This window comes from Mobula birostris, chromosome 13, assembly GCF_030028105.1.
Source record: "Mobula birostris isolate sMobBir1 chromosome 13, sMobBir1.hap1, whole genome shotgun sequence".
In the NCBI taxonomy this organism is placed as follows: domain Eukaryota; kingdom Metazoa; phylum Chordata; class Chondrichthyes; order Myliobatiformes; family Myliobatidae; genus Mobula; species Mobula birostris.
The window spans coordinates 66055642-66074482 of record NC_092382.1 but is presented as its reverse complement, the minus strand read 5'-3'; the positions used below and the strand labels follow the sequence as shown (position 1 = coordinate 66074482).

The 18841-nt window shown below is 42.7% G+C and overlaps 2 protein-coding genes across 2 annotated transcripts in view; one reads left to right on the top strand and one right to left on the bottom strand.

Moving 5' to 3' along the window:
* The window catches only part of LOC140206916 (uncharacterized), a 79112-nt gene that overhangs the window by 17656 nt on the left and 42615 nt on the right, over window positions 1-18841 (bottom strand). Inside the window, exon 2 of the mRNA XM_072275194.1 lies at window positions 16424-16439. Within this exon, the coding sequence (XP_072131295.1) occupies window positions 16424-16439 (16 nt within the window). The remainder of the gene's footprint in view (window positions 1-16423; window positions 16440-18841) is intronic.
* Window positions 9332-18769, top strand: LOC140206914 (uncharacterized). Its single transcript, XM_072275192.1, has 2 exons — window positions 9332-9430; window positions 12800-18769. Exon 2 carries the CDS (start codon window positions 13184-13186, stop codon window positions 14456-14458), a length of 1275 nt encoding a protein of 424 aa, XP_072131293.1. The 5' UTR covers window positions 9332-9430; window positions 12800-13183; the 3' UTR covers window positions 14459-18769.

Below are 18841 nucleotides of genomic sequence, written 5' to 3'. Positions count from 1 at the left end.
AAAGTGAATAGGAATAAGGAACCTTGGTTCTCAAGGGATATTGGAGCTCTGATAAAGAAGAAGAGAGAGTTGTATGACATGTATAGGAAACAGGGAGCAAATAAGGTGCTAGAGGAGTATAAAAAGTGCGAAAAAAAACTTAAGAAAGAAATCAGGAGGGCTAAAAGAAGACATGAGGTTGCCTTGGCAGTCAAGGTGAAGGATAATCCAAAGAGCTTTTACAGGTATATTAAGAGTGAAAGGATTGTAAGGGATAAAATTGGTCCTCTTGAAGATCAGAGTGGTCGGCTATGTGTGAAGCCAAAAGAAATGGGGGAGATCTTAAATGGGTTTTTTACGTCTGTATTTACTAAGGAAACTTGCATGAAGTCTATGGAATTAAGGGAAACAGGTAGTGAGATCATGGAAACTGTACAGATTGAAAAGGAGGAGGTGCTTGCTATCTTGAGGCAAATTAGAGTGGATAAATCCCCAGAACCTGACAGGGTATTCCCTCGGATCTTGAAGGAGACTAGTGTTGAAATTGCAGGGGCCCTGGCAGATATATTTAAAATGTCGGTATCTACGGGTGAGGTGCTGGAGGATTGGAGGATGGCTCATGTTGTTCCGTTGTTTAAAAAAGGATCTAAAAGTAATCTGGAAAATTATAGGCCGGTAAGTTTGACGTCGGTAGTAGGTAAGTTATTGGAAGGAGTACTAAAAGATAGGATCTACAAGTATTTGGATACACAGGGGCATAATATGGAGAGTCAACATGGCTTTGTGCGTGGTAGGTCATGTTTAACCAATCTGTTTTTCGAGGAGGTTACCAGGAAAGTGGATGAAGGGAAGGCAGTGGATATTGTCTACATGGACTTCAGTAAGGCCTTTGACGAGGTCCCACATGGGAGGTTAGTTAGGAAAATTCAGTCGCTTGGTATACATGGAGAGGTGGTAAATTAGATTAAACATTGGCTCAATGGAAGAAGCCAGAGTGTGGTAGTAGAGGATTGCTTCTCTGAGTGGTGGCCTGTGACTAGTGGTGTGCCACAGGGATCAGTGCTGGGTCCATTGTTATTTGTCATCTATATCAATGATCTGGATGATAATGTGGTAAATTGGTCCGGGTGCAGGTCAGTGGGACTAGGCAGAAAAGTGGTTCAGCAGAGCCAAGAAGGGCATTCTGTGTGGTAGTGTTCTGTGGTTCTATATGGTTAGTGAAGTAAACAAAAAGAAAAGGGCCCACTCTCTCCATTCGCATCTTCTCATTTCTCCCCAACAAAAGAACACGAAAATCCCTCTTCCAGACTCACAAGAAAGAACATTTCTCTCACTGGATGACCTCGCACTCCAAAACCCTGTTATCTCCAGTCATAACCTAAACATTGCTGCTACAGAGAAACCATTACCTCAGCAGTGAAACACTGCACAGAGGCCGTTACATTAGCAGTGAAACCTTACAGCGTGTTACACTTGTGACATACTGCTGGGTTCACACTGGGGAGAAAGTTTCAATAAGCTGCATGCTGGATATTTGTCCATCACCGTGCTGAATGCAATTTCGAGAGTGACTGTCAGTGCTGAACTCTGCAATTATTGCTGCTGCTCACCACACCCAGTTCTGCACCCTGGTCACTGGGCATGGGAGGAGTTTCTTCTGCTGCATATTCACCTTTAATGGGGCTGGAGTTTAATATTCTGGATCTGAGACAAATAAATCAGTTCTATTTTAAACTCTGTCTCCGGTACTTAGTGAATTTATAACACACCTAGTGTACAGTAGAGAGTCAACTCAGGCCGGCTGGACCCTGCCAGTGATTCAGTGCCACAACAGTCCTTTGAAATCCTGCACTGTTGTTCATCTCTCACTCTCCCTGTGGTGATGGGTTCCAAACAGTCACCACTCTGTGGGTGAAGAGGTTTTGCTTGAATTCTCTGCAGACTGAAGTCGTCGAGCTGACTGCAGCTCTGTCTGAGATGTTCTTCGCCCCTCTAATCTCTGGGCTGAGGAAGAATGACATTGGTAGTTAACCTCCTTATTCAGGGCTCATTTCCACATTATGGGTCACTTTCCCTGCTTGTATAGGGTTGTTAGAAAACACCACTGTCCTCTAAAGACTGAAAGCAGAATGGGAAACTATCAGTTGGATGTTCAACGGAGCAGAGTCAGAAACCAGAGGGGGGTCTGCACAGGGCAGAGTTTGGGGCTCTGGACGATGGTCAGGGTAAGAATGTATGATGAGGAGAAGGGAATCAGCAGCGGGGCGTGGCAACGAATGACAGAGTAGCAACATTTGGAAGCTGATTGACAGGGAATATAATTCGGTTGTCTGACTGATGACACAAGCAATGCCCGTGGTGAGGTGCTCCACTTCGAGGAACATGTGTGTGTTGGGAATAGTTTTATCTATTGAGGGAGTTGTTCCTGCTTGTTTATCCTGTAATATTATATCCAGATGGTTATTTGAGATTGTCCTGTCTGTAATAATTTATTGATTATCATATGAAATGTGAGATTCTGTCCCGAACTGGACCAGGTTTGAATTTATGGTGCCTTAATGAAGTTATGGTGGTCATTCATGAGTTTTTATTTTAAAGCAAGATTTTGGTGACTGATATTTGCCATTTCATTGTGCCTTCATAAGTAATCAGATTGATTCAAACTGCTGGATCCTGGAATGTGTTGGATTGTGTCTGGTTTCTCGGCATTTGCTGGATTTATTGCCTTGTTTGTTTGTATTGTATGTATTTTTGATTTTTTTTTCCTTTGTTTAAACACCTTGTCCTGTATTTCTGCAAGGAACCCCTCTGTTTCTGGGAAGAGGTCTCCAACTCTCAGTCAGGTGCTCGATGCTTCCTTGTCACCATCTGGTCTGCTCAGATCGTTGGGATGTCTCCCATGGAGGGTCATACTCGTTCCACTGGTTAATGTTTTCTTCCATAGTGATGATTCATTTCTCTGAGTTGTCCTCTCATTGAAGTTTTCCGGTCTGTATTTCTTATCACGATGGCATACACACACCTGGAGTGCTGAATCCTGTTCATTTTTGATGAAAATATATACTTAGAAGTTTTATCTGACTGTTGTGTGATTTTTTTTTTCGTGTGTGTTACTTCTCTTCCTCCTGTCCAAGGTAATGTTAATCTAAGTGGGTTTGAGTGTCAATGGTCTATTCTAAACTTTTCTAAAGTTCTTATTTATCTTTGTAAATTTGACTGATTGAAATGGGACCAAGATATTTTTTTTATTTCAAAAAAAAGTCAATTGATGAAGATGTTTATTGCCTTTGTTGAATTTGTTAACTATTGAGCTCTGTTTGGCAGTTTTTTAAAAAACTTTGAACTAAATTTTGTTAAAGGTTTTCCCTATTTTGCACTACTTCCTATTTTCTTTGCTTGTTGATATTCCAGATACGTGGGTGTCAAGAGTCCCAATGAAGGGTCTTGTCCCGAAATGTTGATTCCCATCCATAGATGCTGCCTGACATGCTGAGCTCCTCCAGCACTTTGTGTGTAGTTCTCTGGATTTCTAGCATCTGCAGGTCCTTTTGTTTCCCAGATACTTGCATGTTTCTTAAAAGAACAAGCTGGTAGTGGGGTTGTGTGGCTCTGTTGGTAAAATATTAAACAAAATCATTAGAAAGAGGTGGCATAGGGTTGGAAGGTGTAGAATCTGTGGGTAGATTTAAGGAGCAGCAAATGTAAAAAAAAAAAAATCCTTGATGGGAATTGTATGGAGACCCCCAAACAGCAGTAAGTATGTGGTCCACAAAATAAAATGGGAGATAGAAAATGTGTGCCAAAAGGGCAATGTTACAATAGTCATGGAGGATTGTCATGCAGGTGATAAGGAAAATTGGGATGGTGTTGGTCTCAAGAGGAGAAATTCGTAGAGTTCCTACAAGATGCTTTTTCAGAGCAGCTCATGGTTGAACCCACTTGGGGAACAGCTATTCTGGATTGGGTGTTGTAATGAACCGGATTTAATTAGGTCACTTAAGTTCAAAGAACCCTGAGGGGCAAGTGATCTTAATATGATCAAATTCACCCTGACATTAGAGAAGGAGAAGCTAAAGTCCGATGTGGAATAAAGAGAATTACAGAGGCATGAGAGCAGAATTGGTCAAAATTGATTTGAAAAAAGATGGGCAGGGATGAAAACAGAGCAGCAATGGTTGAAATTTGAGAAACCAAAGACGACATAAAAAACAAACACAGAGCATAGAGCAAAAATTTCTAGGAAGTTAGAGGATTGGGAAGCTTTTAAAAACCAACAGAATGCAACTGAAGTAATTAGGAAGGAAAAGATGGAGCACATGGGTGAGCGAGCCAGTAATATTAAAGAGGATACTAAATTTTTCTTCAGGTACATACAGTGTACAAGAGAGGTGGAAGTGGATATCAAACCACTGGGAAATGATGCTGGAGAGGTAGTAATGGGGTGGGGGTGCAAGGTGATGGCAGATGAACTGAATAAGTATTGTACATCACTCTTATCTGTCGGAGACACTGGCAGGAATATGAAAGTCCCAGATGTCAGTGGTCAGAATGTGTAAAGTTACGTTACTCGGGAGAAGTTTCTTGGGAAACAGAGATGGTCTGAAGGTAAATAGATCACCTGGACCAGATGGTGAACACACCAGAGATCTGAAAGAGGTGGCTGAAGGGATGTGGAGCCATTAGCAATGATCTTTCGAGATCTTACCCCCACCATCCGAAATCTCCTCTCCTCACCCACCCTCCCAACTCCAGTCCTGTCCCCGCTTGCAGGGCAACAGTCTGCCGGTGTTTGCCCCCCAATGTGGTGAATCGCCACCACCGTGGGCTCAGACATTTCCACAGATGAGCCCCTCCTGTCCCCACCGGGACAAACATCCTGTCCGCCCCCTCTCTCACCGTCTTCATCCTCTCCCTCCCCGGGGAACCGGCATCAAACCGACGGGCCGAGCGGTCTCCTCCTACCTCTCAGCGATACATCAGACTCCGGCCGCAGGAGACGCTTCACAAACGCCCCAACTTCCCCCGGAGGGAAATGGAAATAAATCAGAAAGCGGACATTTACTTTGGGATTTGTTCCTCTTTGAGAAGAGATGCCAGCGGGGTAACGCCCTCTCGGCTGGTCCGCCTCCGCTATTGGGCGGAAACAGTGATTGACATCGCCTCGGGCCAATGACTACAGCGCAGCGGAGGAGAGGGGTGGAGGGGTCTCGTGGTCGGTAGCTCAGCCGTTAAACCGCCTCAGCACGAGCAGAGCAGCGCGTGTGTGACGTCAGGTACGCGCGGGGGGAACCATGTGTGACGTCATCTGTGGGGGAGCGCTTGTAATTAAAAACACCTGAATGGACATTTCTTATGATTTCAGTGGGACAACAACATTAATCACGGGTTTCATCACTGAATCCAGTGTTGTGAGATGTAAAGTCCCCTGTTATGTGTCCGGCTGTGCCGTGTTGTTGGTGGAGTGGGCAGCGTGGTGTTTGTCTCGATTCGGGTCACAACACCAGAATTGCCAGCGGGGTCCACACACAGTGTATTAGTGACCAGAAAACCTCCCGTCCCTGCAGTCTTTGTCTCCTGGTAAACTCAACACCCTGACAATGTGGACCATAGACACCCCTTCCTCTCAGGGTCAGGGAATCACTCAGACAGCTGATCAAAGAGAGGAATTATATTTATTTATCATTAAAGTTCACCCAGATTCGTTTGGACGGATTTGATGTGGAGTTCGGGGGTCACAGTGAAAGGGCCGGACGGCCGAACTCTCCCCGTTGTCCAAACATCCTTCCGGGTGAGGCGACCCTTCACCTGTGAATCTTCCGGGGTCGCCCGTTGTGTCCGCTGCTCCCGATGCGGCTCCTCTGCACCGGTGACACCGGATCCTCCGCAGTTGTGCGGGGTCGGGTTGTTTTTTCGGGGGGATCGATGTTATTTTTCCCTTTTGTGGGAGGGGTGGGTTCTGGGGGTTGATGATCGGGATGCCGTTCTTTTTCATGCGGGGCTGGGGTGGGAGTTTGATTTTTTTCGCTCTGAAAGCCTTTCTTTCCTTGTTTCGTGACTCTCTGGAGGAGAAAAAAACTCAGAGTTATTTATGGATACCTACTTTGATAATAAATTAACCTTTGAACTATCCGTGCCGAGCAGGACTTCCCGGTGTCCAAACATTTCATTCCGACTAACTGAATCTATCAGCTTTTCCAGTCTCTCTCTCTGTTTAGACTGGCCGACTGCCTGTCTGCAGATCGCTCTCTCTCTCTTATGGTTAAATCCACAGTCAGCGCCGTCAGCCTGTGACTGACGTCATAGTCCCGCCTCCTCACTCCGGCGCTCTTAAAGACACAGTCACAGTCCGACCGCAGGCTCGTAACAGCCGCAACACAACTTCCCGACTTTTCAACTCAGTGCTTCAACTAATAAAGACAACCACGTCATTTGCCTTCTTAACCACCCGATCAATCTGTGCAGTTTCTTTCAGGACCGATGAACTTGGAGTCTAAGATCCCTCTGATCATCAACACTGTTCAGGGTATTGCATTTAACAGTGTACTGTCTCATACATTCGACCAACCGAGCTGCCAAGTTCACAAGTACGGGAAGGTACAGGGACAGAGAAACACTGACTTGTGGCAGCATCACAGGCAAGTACATTCAGATAACACACGGAACACAAATTATACGATTCTCTGTCAGTAACAACCTATAAATACGTTTTATGTTATTAACAATATGTAAAATACATTGTGTCGTGATCAATATTAAAATGTGCATTTTGTGTCAATAACAGACTTGGAAATGTTGAATTTGGTCCCTGTCTCCATTCCTCCTGGAGTCCACAACCAGCTCCTTTGTTTCTGTGACATTGAGGGAGAGGTTGTTTTCTTGATACCACTGTGTCGGGGTGATGACTTCTTCTCTGTAGGCTGCCTCGTTATTATTTGAGATTATGCCAATCAGTGTAGTGTCGTCAGCGAATTTAATTAGCAGATTGGATCTGTGGGTGACGACGCAAATCATGGGAATACAGAGAGTAAAGGAGGGCGCCAAGGAGACAACCCTGTGGGGTATGTGTGCTAAGGGTCAGAGAGACAGAGGTGAGGGAGCCCACTCTTACCACCTGCCGGCGATCTGACAGGATGTCCAGGATCCAGCTACAGAAGGCAGGGTGAAGGCCGAGGTCTCTGAGCTTCTTGTCGATACTTCACGCCTTCTTATGGCTACTGCTCTGCCCATGACTGCAAGGAAAAACAGGCCATGTACTCAAAGATCCTCATAACCGGCACATTCTTGCTGCATTCCTCCCCATTTTAATTGTGTGGAAATATTAGACAGACTGAGCTTCTGTTTTGAAACCGCAGAAGGAAACTTATCTGAACTATTGTCATTTCTGAGGAATGCAGGTAAGTAGAAAAGGCTTCAATCTCGCATTACAATCTGCGGTAACTGGGATCAGGTGACCGGTGGGGGGTCTCCCATATCAATATCAGAATCAGGTTTAATAGCACCGGCAAATGTCATGACATTCGTTGTCTCTGCGGCAGCAGTAGAACCTAATTCATAGCAATAGATTTTAACAATTGTGAATTACTATAATATACATATTAAATAGCTAAATTACGTAAGTGGTGCAAAACTAAAAATAAAAAAAATGTAATAAACTTTTAATTGTGTGGTAATTCTGGAGCAAAGCTTAACTAAACTGTACACATTTATGAGAAGCTCAGAAAAATAGAAATGTCTAAATTCTCAAATGCATGGTTTTGTGTTAAATGTTTCACCAATATGGTGACTGAAGGCAGCTGCAGGTTCATGAGGGACTGTTACTGTCAGGTTCTGCAGTTCTTGCGGCTGCTCATCGCACCCAGGACTGAACCCTGGTCACTGAGCATTGGAGGAGTCTGTTCTGCTGATGTTAGCCTTAAACTAGACTGATGTTTAATATTGTGGATCTGTGAAAGATAAATCAGTTCTATATCAAATCCCGTGTCTCAGGTACTTACTGTCTCTACCCCACTCACAATGTACACTAGAGAGTCCTCTCGGCCCATCTGGTCCCTGTCCATGTTTCTGTTCCATATCAGTATATCAAAATCTATCCCTGCTGTTCCCCTCTCACTCTCCCTGTGATGACAGGTTGCAACTAGTCACCACTCCGTGGGATAGGAGATTTTCCATGAATTTCAGAGAATCATAGAAATCTATAGCACATGACATATCCTTTGGCTCTAAATGATGTCACGACCATGTAACTTACTCTGGAACCTGCCTAGAATTACCCTACCGCATAGGCCTCTATTTTCTTAATCTCCATGTACCTATTTAAGAGTCTCTTAAAAGACCTTGTTGTATCCGCCTCTATCACCGTCGTAGGCAGTGCATTCCACACACACACCACACTTTGTTTAAAAAACGTAGCTCTGACATCTCCTCTGTACCTACCTCCAAACACCTTAAGCCTATGCCCCCTTGTGTTAGCCGTTTCAGCCCTGGGAAAAGCCTCTGACTATCCACACAACCAATGCCTCTCATCATCCTATACACCTGCATGAATTTCCTGCATGCTTCTGTCCAGGCTGAATAACACAATGAGCTCACTGTGGTTTTAACGTTCTTCAGGGCTCTGGTCTAAGGCGGTTAAACTCCTTCTTCCCTGCTCTTTTCAAAGTTTTGTGTCATTTTCACTCATTTCAAAGGTCTGTGCCTCAGACAGCTGGTTTGCTTAAATGCGCCTCTAAAGTCTGACAGCAGATGAGCAAATGAATCTTCGATTGTGTAGAGTCAGAAACCAAAGAGTTACCAGCTTGAATCAGTGTGTTGGGGCTCCAGAAAGAGATGGGAATTAAGAGTTTACAAGGACGAGGAGGAAGAGGAATCCAACCAGCAGAATATGGCTACAAATGAAAGATCAGAAACATTTTGAAACTGTTTGATTGAAAAAAAAGGTGGTTAATTTCAGCAAAATACTGGAGGAAATCAACAGATCAGGCTGCAAATGTGGAGAGGAGTAAATAGGCAACGTTTAGGCCGAGTCCCTTCAGCATGCCTAGATTGTGTACTCCTCTGCTTAGTTGGTGCCTGAACTGCGGAGTTCTTCCAGCATTATGTGTGTGTGTGTGTTTACATTTCCAGCAACAGTAGAATCTCTTGTGTTTCATATCTGCATTTGTAACAAGGTTCTACTTTGGCATTAGACACGCGGAAAGTTTGCTGATAGTTTATGCATTGCTTATGGGAGCTGCTTTCTGCATTAAAAGAGCTGCTGAGTTTTCTACACACAAAAAAACCTGAGGTATGGACATGGAACCTGTGCTTGCAGAAACTTTTAATGGCTCCGTGATGACCCAGAAAGCTCTGCGCAACAATCTTCACTGTCGCTGAAACACCGATTGAATTGCAGTCTGTTCCTGAAAATTGCGCATGCGCGCAGTACTCAAAGGCCTCGAGAAATCGGCTCCAGGTAAGAGATATTCCCCGGCTGCGGGTGGGGGTTTTCAACACCGAATTCGGGACAATTGCTGTGAGCTCCGGACACCGTGAACCATAATCCCGGGACAGTCCTGTTCTCTTCCCTCTCTCTCAGCCCCACGATCCGTACATGGGCCCCGGGGAGCTTCCGGCTGATGAGGGAATGGGAACCGATGGATCTCTCAGACAGAGCTGAGCTCCAGCTGTCTAAATGCAAGGATTGGGAACTCGGAGAAAGGGAACAAAATCTTTTACATCACCAGCTGAGAAAAAAACACCTCTGTTCTGCCTTCAATCACAAACGAGAAAACCTGCAGATATTGGAAATCCAAGCAACACACACAAAATTGCTGGAGGAACTCTGGAAATCCAAGCAACACACACAAAATTGCTGGAGGAACTCAGCATTAGTACTGTTTTCCATAATGCTGTCTGTCCTGCTGAGCTCCTCCAGCATTTTGTGTGTGTTGCTTGTTCTGCCTCCTCTTGTTCTGGACCTTTGTACCCGTGGGAACATGTTTTGACCCATTCTCTCTGGGTACATAATGATATCAAACGCCTTTGTCCTGATCAACAAGTAGCTTTCACACACAAATGTGCCATTCTCCAATGAGACCTGCCCTTCCGTTCATATTCATTGGTCATCAGTCCCCTGGGGGAGGGTTCAGGGGAAATATTTATGTACAATACAGAAACCGGTGTTACCTGTGTGTGTTGTGGCAATGCAAAAGTTGCTGGAGAATTTGCAAGTGCGAGGAAGTGGAGTGATTTTGGAAATCTGACTTTTTAAAGCATCATTTAGCGAGCAAATCAGATATGGACGGTGTGCAAAAGGTCTGGCGAGAAAATCCTTCGTAACCCTCTACAGGCCTGCTGTATAGGTTGTGTGAGAGTGCAGATGAACTCAATCAAACCCAGAGGGCATCAGAGTTCTCATTTGCTAGCTGTTAAAATAAATACCTCTCTATTTAAAGTTCAGTGTGCACATGTTGTCAATGGGTAAAAATTGCACAGGCAAGATTTTTTGGCACACCGGTCATTACAAATTAGACGGGACATTGGTGGGAAGCTGGAGAGACTTCCAGTGTCCTTGACACCCTCACCTATAAGATGTGCATCCAGCTGCAGCTTGTAACCCTGCACGTTCGGGAGTTGGAGCTGGAAATGGATGAATTCCAGATCATCCAGGAGTTGAAGGGAGTGATAGATATGTCATGAAGAGAGGTGCATTGCACCCAAGGTGCAGGACACACGAAACTGTGTGAGAGTTAGAAAGGACCCTGTACAGATTACAGATGTGGAGGTGTTTGTTGTCTTAAGGCAAATTACCATGGATAAATCCCCAGGGCCTGACAAGTTGTTCCCTGGGACGCTGCGGAAGACAAGTGCAAAAATTGTTGGGGCCCAAGCACAAATATTTAAATCATCCTTAGTGACAGGTGAGGTACTGGAGGATTGGAGGACAGCCAGTGTTGTTCTGCTGTTCAAGAAAGGCTCTAAAGGTAAACAAGAAAATTTTATGTTAGTGAGCTTGACATCAGTAGTGGGAGAGTTATTGGAACATATGTGCAGCAACTGGATATATAAGTATTTGGATAGATGTGTTCTGATTAGAGATAGGCAGCATGGTTTTGTGCATGGTAGGTCATGTCTAACCAATCTTATAGAGTCTCTCGAGGATGATATCAGGCAAGTGGACGAAGGCAAGGCAGTGGATGTTGTCTACATGGACTTTAGCAAGGCACTTGACAAAGTCACATATGGGAGGTTGGTCAAGAAGGTTCAGTCACTCAGCATTCAAGATGGGATAGTAAATTGGATGATACACTGTCTTTGGGAGAAGCCAGACTGTGGTAGCAGATGGTTGCCTCTCTGACTGGAGGCCTGTGACTAGTGGTGTGCCACAGGGATCAGTGCTGGATCTGTTGTTGTTTGTCATCTATATCAGTAATCTGGATGATAGTGTGGTTAACTGGATCAGCAAAGTTGTGGATGACACCAAGATTGGTGGTGTAGTGGACAGCGAGGAAGATTATCATGGCTTGCAGTGTGATCTAGACCAGCTGGGAAAATGGGTTGAGAAACATAAAATGGAATTTAATGCTCACAAGTGTGAAGTGTGGCACCTTAGTAGGACCTAGAATTGCACAGTGACTGGTAGGGCACTGAGAAGTGTTGTAGAAGAAAGGGGTCTGGGAATACAGGTCTATATTTCACTGATAGTGGTGTCACAGTTTGATAGGGATAGAAAGAAAGATTTTGGCATATTGGCCTTCATAAACCAAAGTACTGAGTACAGGAGATGGATGTTATGTTGATGTTGTACAAGACATTGGTGAGGACTAACTTGGAGTATTGTGTGCAGTTTGGTCAGCAACCTACAGGAAGATGTAAAAGAGGTTGAAAGAGTTCAGAGAAAATTTGCAAGTATGTTGCCAGGTCTGGAGGACTTGGGTTATGAGGAGAGATTGAACAGGTCTGGGCTTTATTCCTTGGAATGTAGAAGATTGAGGCGAGATTTGATGGAAGTGTATCAAAATTGTGAGGGTTATAGATGGGGTAAGCGCAAGCTGGCTTTTTCCACTGAGATGGTGTGGGACGCCAAACAGAGGCCATGGGTTGAAGGTGAAAGGTGTAATATTAAGGGGAACATGCAGGTAAACGTCTTCACACAGGCAGTCATCCAGGTGTGGAATGAGCAGACAGCCCAACTGGTGCATGTGAGCACAATTTCAACATTTAAGAGGTTTGTATTGGTATCTGGATGGTAGGGGTATGGGTGCAGATAGGTTAAATAGTTCAACACAAGCTAGATGGGCCAAAGTGCCTGCTTCTGTGTTGTACTTTTCTGTGACTCTGTGACAAGAACAAGAAATAATACTAATGTTCATTTAATTCCTTTTAACAGCTGTGCGGGCCAACCATTCATCTGGGCAGGAAATGTTTACATGGCGTTAAAACTGTGGCACTGTAAATTGACAGTAGATAAAAGAAAATCCCAGCTGCACGTCCGTCAACATAGGCTATTTGTGTGAGAGTCTTTCAGTTACTGTGGGGCCAGGAGCCCATGCAGCTCAGTGGGAACAGGGAATAATACCAATGGAGAGAGTCAAACTGAGCCAGGTCACAGATTGGAGATGGCAGAAATGCCCCATTCTTATAGAGACAGGAAGAGCATCAGAGAGTTTGATGGTCATTCCAGATACCAGCACTGTGCCCAGATAGAAGATGATTTCTCTCTCCAACTTGGGTTGAATCTCACAGAAACAGTGTGATGGCAGATCACACCTTGGTGACTAAAGTGATCTCATCTGAAATGTTGTCCTTCACCCACTGATGGATTTTATAAATCTTTTTTCAGGTTAAAAACGACAAGGAATTTATCTATGAGGATCTTGAACACAACACACCAGTTTTGCTGTCTCTGTCCACGCGTATAAGAAGTGGAGCAAGGGATTCACTTGATCATCCTTCCTGCTCAAACTGTGGTGAGGGATTCACTCGATCATCTGACCGACTGGCATGCCTGTCAGTTTACACAGGGGAGAGGCCGTTCACCTTTTTGAACTGTGGGGATTCAAGGTCATCTCATGAAGGTACATCAGCAAGTTCACACTGGGACAAGGCCATTCACCTGTTCTGTGGTGGGTCTTCTCACCTGTGGACACACCAGTCAGTTCACACTGGGCAGAGGCTGGTCATCTGCTGAATTTGTGGGGAAGGATTCACTTGGTCATCTGACCAAATGGCTCACCAGCGGGTTCACACGGGCGAGTGGCCATTCACCTGCCCGGAAGGTGGGAAGGGATTTACTTGCTCTTCTAAACTGAAGGTACATCAGAGAGTTCACACTGGAGAGAGGCCGTTCTCCTGCTCAGACTGTGGGAAGGGATTCAATCAGTCATCCACCCTACTGACTCACCAGCGAGTTCACACTGGAGAGAGGCCATTCATCTGCTTGGACTGTGGGAAGGGATTCAATTCTTCATCTAATCTACAGAGACACCAGCGAGTTCACACTGGAGAGAGACCGTTCACCTGCTTCGACTGTGGGAAGGGATTCACTGAGTCGACTAGCCTACAAGCACACCAGTCAGTTCACACTGGAGAGAGGCCATTCACCTGCTCAGTGTGTGGGAAGGGATTCACTCGATCAGCTCAGCTGAAGGAACATCAGAGAGTTCACACTGGAGAGAGGCCATTCACCTGCTCAGGCTGTGGGAAGGGATTCACTCGGTCATCTGACCTAATGGCACACCAGCGAGTTCACACCAGGGAGCGGCCGTTCGTTTGCTCGGACTGTGGGAAGGGATTCACTTGGTTATCTAATCTGAAGGTACACCAGAGAGTTCACACTGGGGAGAGGCCGTTCACATGCTCAGTCTGTGGGAAGGGATTCAGTCAGGCATCAAACCTGCAAGAGCACCAGAGAATTCACACTGGGGAGCGGCCGTTCACCTGCTCAGACTGTGGGAAGGGATTCACTTGCTCATCCCAACTGAAGGTACATCACAGAGTTCACACTGGGGAGAGGCCATTCACCTGCTCAGACTGTGGGAAAGGATTCAATTCATCATCCCAACTGAAGGTACATCAGAGAGTTCACACTGGGGAGAGGCCGTTCACCTGTTCAGACTGTGGGAAGGGATTCATGCAGTCATCCGAACTAAAGGTACATCAGCGAGTACATACCGGAGAGAGGCCGTTCACCTGCTCAGACTGTGGGAAGGGATTCACTTTGTCATCTAAACTGAAGGTACATGAGCGAGTTCACAACGGAGAGAGGCCATTCACCTGCTCAGACTGTGGGAAGGGATTCACTTTGTCTTCTCACTTACTGAAACACCAGTCACTTCACACTGGGGAGTGGCCATTCACCTGCTCAGTCTGTGGGCAGGGATTCTCTGAATCATCCTCCCTGCAGAGACATCAGTCAATTCACACTGGGGAGAGGCTGTTCACCTGCTCAGACTTTGGGAAGAGATTCTCTCAGCCAAATCAACCCTATGTGCATCATTGAGTTGATTGAGCTGGAATGAGGCTGTTCACCTGCTCTGAATGTGGGAAGCAATTCACTCAGTTATCTGAACATATGTAACTCTCGCTTAGGCTAGCAGCTTAATATAGGTGGTGATAGCCTCCCAGCCCAATCTTATCTAATTCTACTTTAGTCTGTTTTTTAAGCTTAGCTGAATAAGAAATGATCTGGCCATGCAAAAATGCTTTAAATGTATCCCATATAATTCATTTGGACGTACCCACTATATCATTAAAATGAAAGAATTCTTTTATCTGGGTTTCAATAAAACCAACAAAGTCAGAGTTTTGCAATAATGTCTGAGACATGTGCCATGTGCTATGTTGAGCAGGCAAGAATGACATAAATTCAAAACACAAACTCAAAGGTGCATGATCAGATATAGCAATAGCGTCATTTTCACAATTTTTAACACTAGGCAGGAAGCGGGGATTGATTATAATATAATCAATCCTCGAATATTTTTTGTAAACATGTGAAAAGAAAGAATATTCTCTGTTACCGGGGTGCAGATATCTCCATAATTCGATCAATCCAAAATTGATCAAAAAGGAGTTAATAAGTGACACAGAGTGAGTTGGAAGTCGCTGATTGGATGAGCTCTTGTCAATCATAGGATTTAAACAACAGTTAAAATCCCCACCCATTATCACATATATTCATTTGAATCAGGCAGTAAAGCAAATATCTTTTCTAAAAAAAGAAGGATCATCTAAGTTAGGACCATACAGATTGACCAAAACAATTTTTCTGTTACAGATCACTCCTTTGACAATTAAAAATCTACCATTCGAATCTGACTCAATATCCTCTTGAATAAATATATTAGATTTAATAAAGATGGACATGCCTTTAGTTTTACTCTGAGAAGTAGAGTGGAACTGCAAACCTCTCCACCATCCAAAAAAAATCTATTTAGATCTCCTGCCCTGATATGTGTCTCTTGAGCAAAAATTATATCAGTTTGGAATCAGTTAATAGTTTTGTCTATTTTTCGTTTAATAGGATGATTCCAACCACAAACATTCCAACTTATTACATTAATCTGTTTAAATACCATATTATAATTTTATTATACTTTATACCTGCACAGAGCACATACCAATACAGGATGATCAAAAATGGTGGTGATGAAGAATACAACCACATAGAAAACACCCATGCTCCAGAACCACCCAAGAGGAAAAAAAAAACTCCTAATTCTAACCCCACCCACCTCCCTGAAAGCCCAAAATAAAAGGCAAGCAACCTATGATAGCATACGAAGCCAGGGACCACTCTGTCTGTACAGACTCTTGATGCCCAAATTACTGAAGCCGAAATTCATAAAGCTATTTTTTCAATGCAATCTGGTAAGGCCGCTGGACTTGATGGCTGTCCTGTAGAATTTTGTAAAAAAATTGGAAAACTGCTTTTTCCGGATATATGTTGGAAATGTCTAAGGATTCTGTTTTGAAAGGTGATTTACCCTCTACTTTCTATGAGGCTTCTATTTCTTTAATTCTTAAAAAGGATAAAGATCCTACTGACCGTACTTCATATAGACCTATTTCATTATTGAAAGTCGATGCTAAGATTCTGTCAAAGATAATGGCCAATTGGTTAGATAATATTTTGGGTAAAATTATTTTTAAAGATCAAATAGGCTTTATAAAGGGTCGTTTTTCCTTTTCAAATGTTCGGAGACTACTTAACATTATATATTTATCCTCTTTTAAAACTCCACAATGCGTCGTCTCTTTGGATGCTGAAAAAGCATTTGATCGAGTTGAAATATTTCTTTAATGTTTCAGAGAAATTTGGCTTTGGTGTTAATTTTAATAATTGGTTTGGAACGATATATAAAGCTCCTATTGCTACTGTTGTCAATAACAACTGTAGGTCTCCTTTTTTTCAGATTTCACAGGGGACAAGACAAGGTTGTCCATCAAGTCCTTTGTTATTTACTTTAATATTAGAACCCCTTGGTATTGCTCTTCGTGAAGCTAAAAATATTCATGGGATTTTTGTGAATGAGACCATTCATAAGATTTCTCTTTCCGCTGACTATTTATTGGTTTATGTATCTAATCCCGAAGAATCTATTCCTGCCTTGCTAAAATTATTCAATAAATTTGGAGATTTTTCAGGATATAAAATAAATGTTAGTAAAAGTGAATAGTTTCCTTTAAATGAACCTGCCTCTATAAATGATAATACTCCTTTCAAAGTCACAGATTCTTTCAGATATTTAGGTGTTATAATCACTAAAAAATATAAGGATCTTTATAAAGCCAATTTTGTTCCTTTGGTAGACTCTATGAAGTATTGATTTAATAGGTGGAGTCCACTTACCTTTTCACTTGTCGGTCGTATCCATATAGTTAAAATGATGATTTTCCCAAAATGTTTATATTTATTTCAGAATATCCCTGTTTTATTGACTAAGAAGTTTCTTTGATCAGATTGATTCTATTATTTTAACTTTTATTTGGAATAATAAAAGACCAAGAATTAGTAAATGTCACTTACAAAAGTTGAAAAGGGATGGAGGTCTCACTTTGCCTAATTTAAGAATGTATTACTGGGCTGTTAATGTGTGATACATGTCCTTTTGGTTATATTGGGTTGATAAGAATGATTGGCCAATTTGGGTAGACCTGGAATTGAAAGCTGTGAAACAGTTTTACTGAACCTCGTTATTAGGAGTTGCTTTACCTATACAATTAGCTAAAGTTGTTAATTTAAATCCATACCCTGTGATTAAGCATTCATTACACACTTGGCTCCAGTTTTGCAATTTTTGAAAATTTTAATCTTAAAAAATTTAAACTTTGTAGTTTAATTTATCAAAATTACTTTTTTAAGCCGCCTTTGAGTGATCCAATTTTTTTACTTTGGAAAAATAAAGGTTTTTTTTTTGTTTTTTTTAAAGAAGATAGATTGGTGTCTTCTGAACGATTAGTTGATAAATATTATCTTTCATACTCACACTTTTTACAATACCTTCAAGTTAGACATTTCTTACAAAGATATTTAAATAATTTTCCTTGCGTATTGGAGGCTGACCTGTTAGATACTATTATGAGTATGAACCCTTTGACGAAGGGTTTATTGGAAGAAATTATATTTTTTTTATTACAATGGGATAAGTGTTCTTTATTTAAGATTAAACAAGATTGGGAGAAGGAACTCAATTTATCTCTTATGACGAAGGATTGGACACGGATTCTGAAGCTGAACTCTTCTTCAATATACGCTCGTCATTCACTATTCAATTTAAAATTGTACATCGTTACCCTTTGACGAAGGAGAGACTGTCTAAAATATTTCCTAATGTTGATAGTTATTGTGATAGATGTAAAACTGAGACAGCTATGCTGACACACATGTTTTGGTCTTGTTCTATACAGGAACAGTTCTGGAAGTCAGTTTTTTCGACAATTTCTAAAGCGCTTAAAATTAATTTACAACTTAACAAATTAACTGTGCTTTTTGGAATAATTCCTCAAAATATCCGTGGTCTCTCTATATCTGACCAACATGTTATTGCATTTGTTACTTTGATAGCTGGGAGGGCCATTTTGTTGAAGTGGAAGGATACATCAGCTCCCACTTTGTCACAATGTTTCTCTCAAGTGATGCTATGTCTTAGTTTGGAGAAAATTCGAAGTCGAACCTTTGAACCTTTATTTGATTTTGAGAAAAGATGGGATTCATTTGCTCGTTATTATTATTTGAGTTAATTGGTAGATTTCCTCCACGATCTAATTGTAAATTTTGGTATATATTTTTTTTTCTTGCTGGCGGATTGCTGTTTATTTTTAGAAGCTTTTTGTATGACGCATGGCTCCGGGTTGTACACCTAATGGGGTTTCCCCCCACTTTTTCCTGCTGAGTAGGGTTTCTATTTAATATCAACAAAATTTTTCAATCTAGAAAATAATGTTTTTTTCCTTGAGACATTGTAAGTATCGCTTACTTTGATGTACTCGTGTTATTTTTGAATAATAATAAAAAGATTTGAAAAGAAAGAAAGAAACTGCCGAGATACAGTCGGCTAAGAGCCAAGTGCTGATAAATGGGACCCGTGTAGAATTGATGAAGTTCCTGTCTCTTTCTCCATTAATGTTTCCTCCTTACGGCAAAACTAACCCTCTCACTGTGTCAGAATCAGTGATTAAATCCGGCCCCAAACACTGTGCTTTCATCCCTGCCCATTATAACTTGAACCATCTCACTGAGGGTCTGATGGAGACACAACCCCTGCCCTCTGCACATGTGATCACATCTCCCCTGCTTCTGACATTTCAAATACCCTCAGAATGGTTTTCTGATTCAGTCTGAAGGTTATGGTACATTCAGCTCATCATCAGACCTGACAAA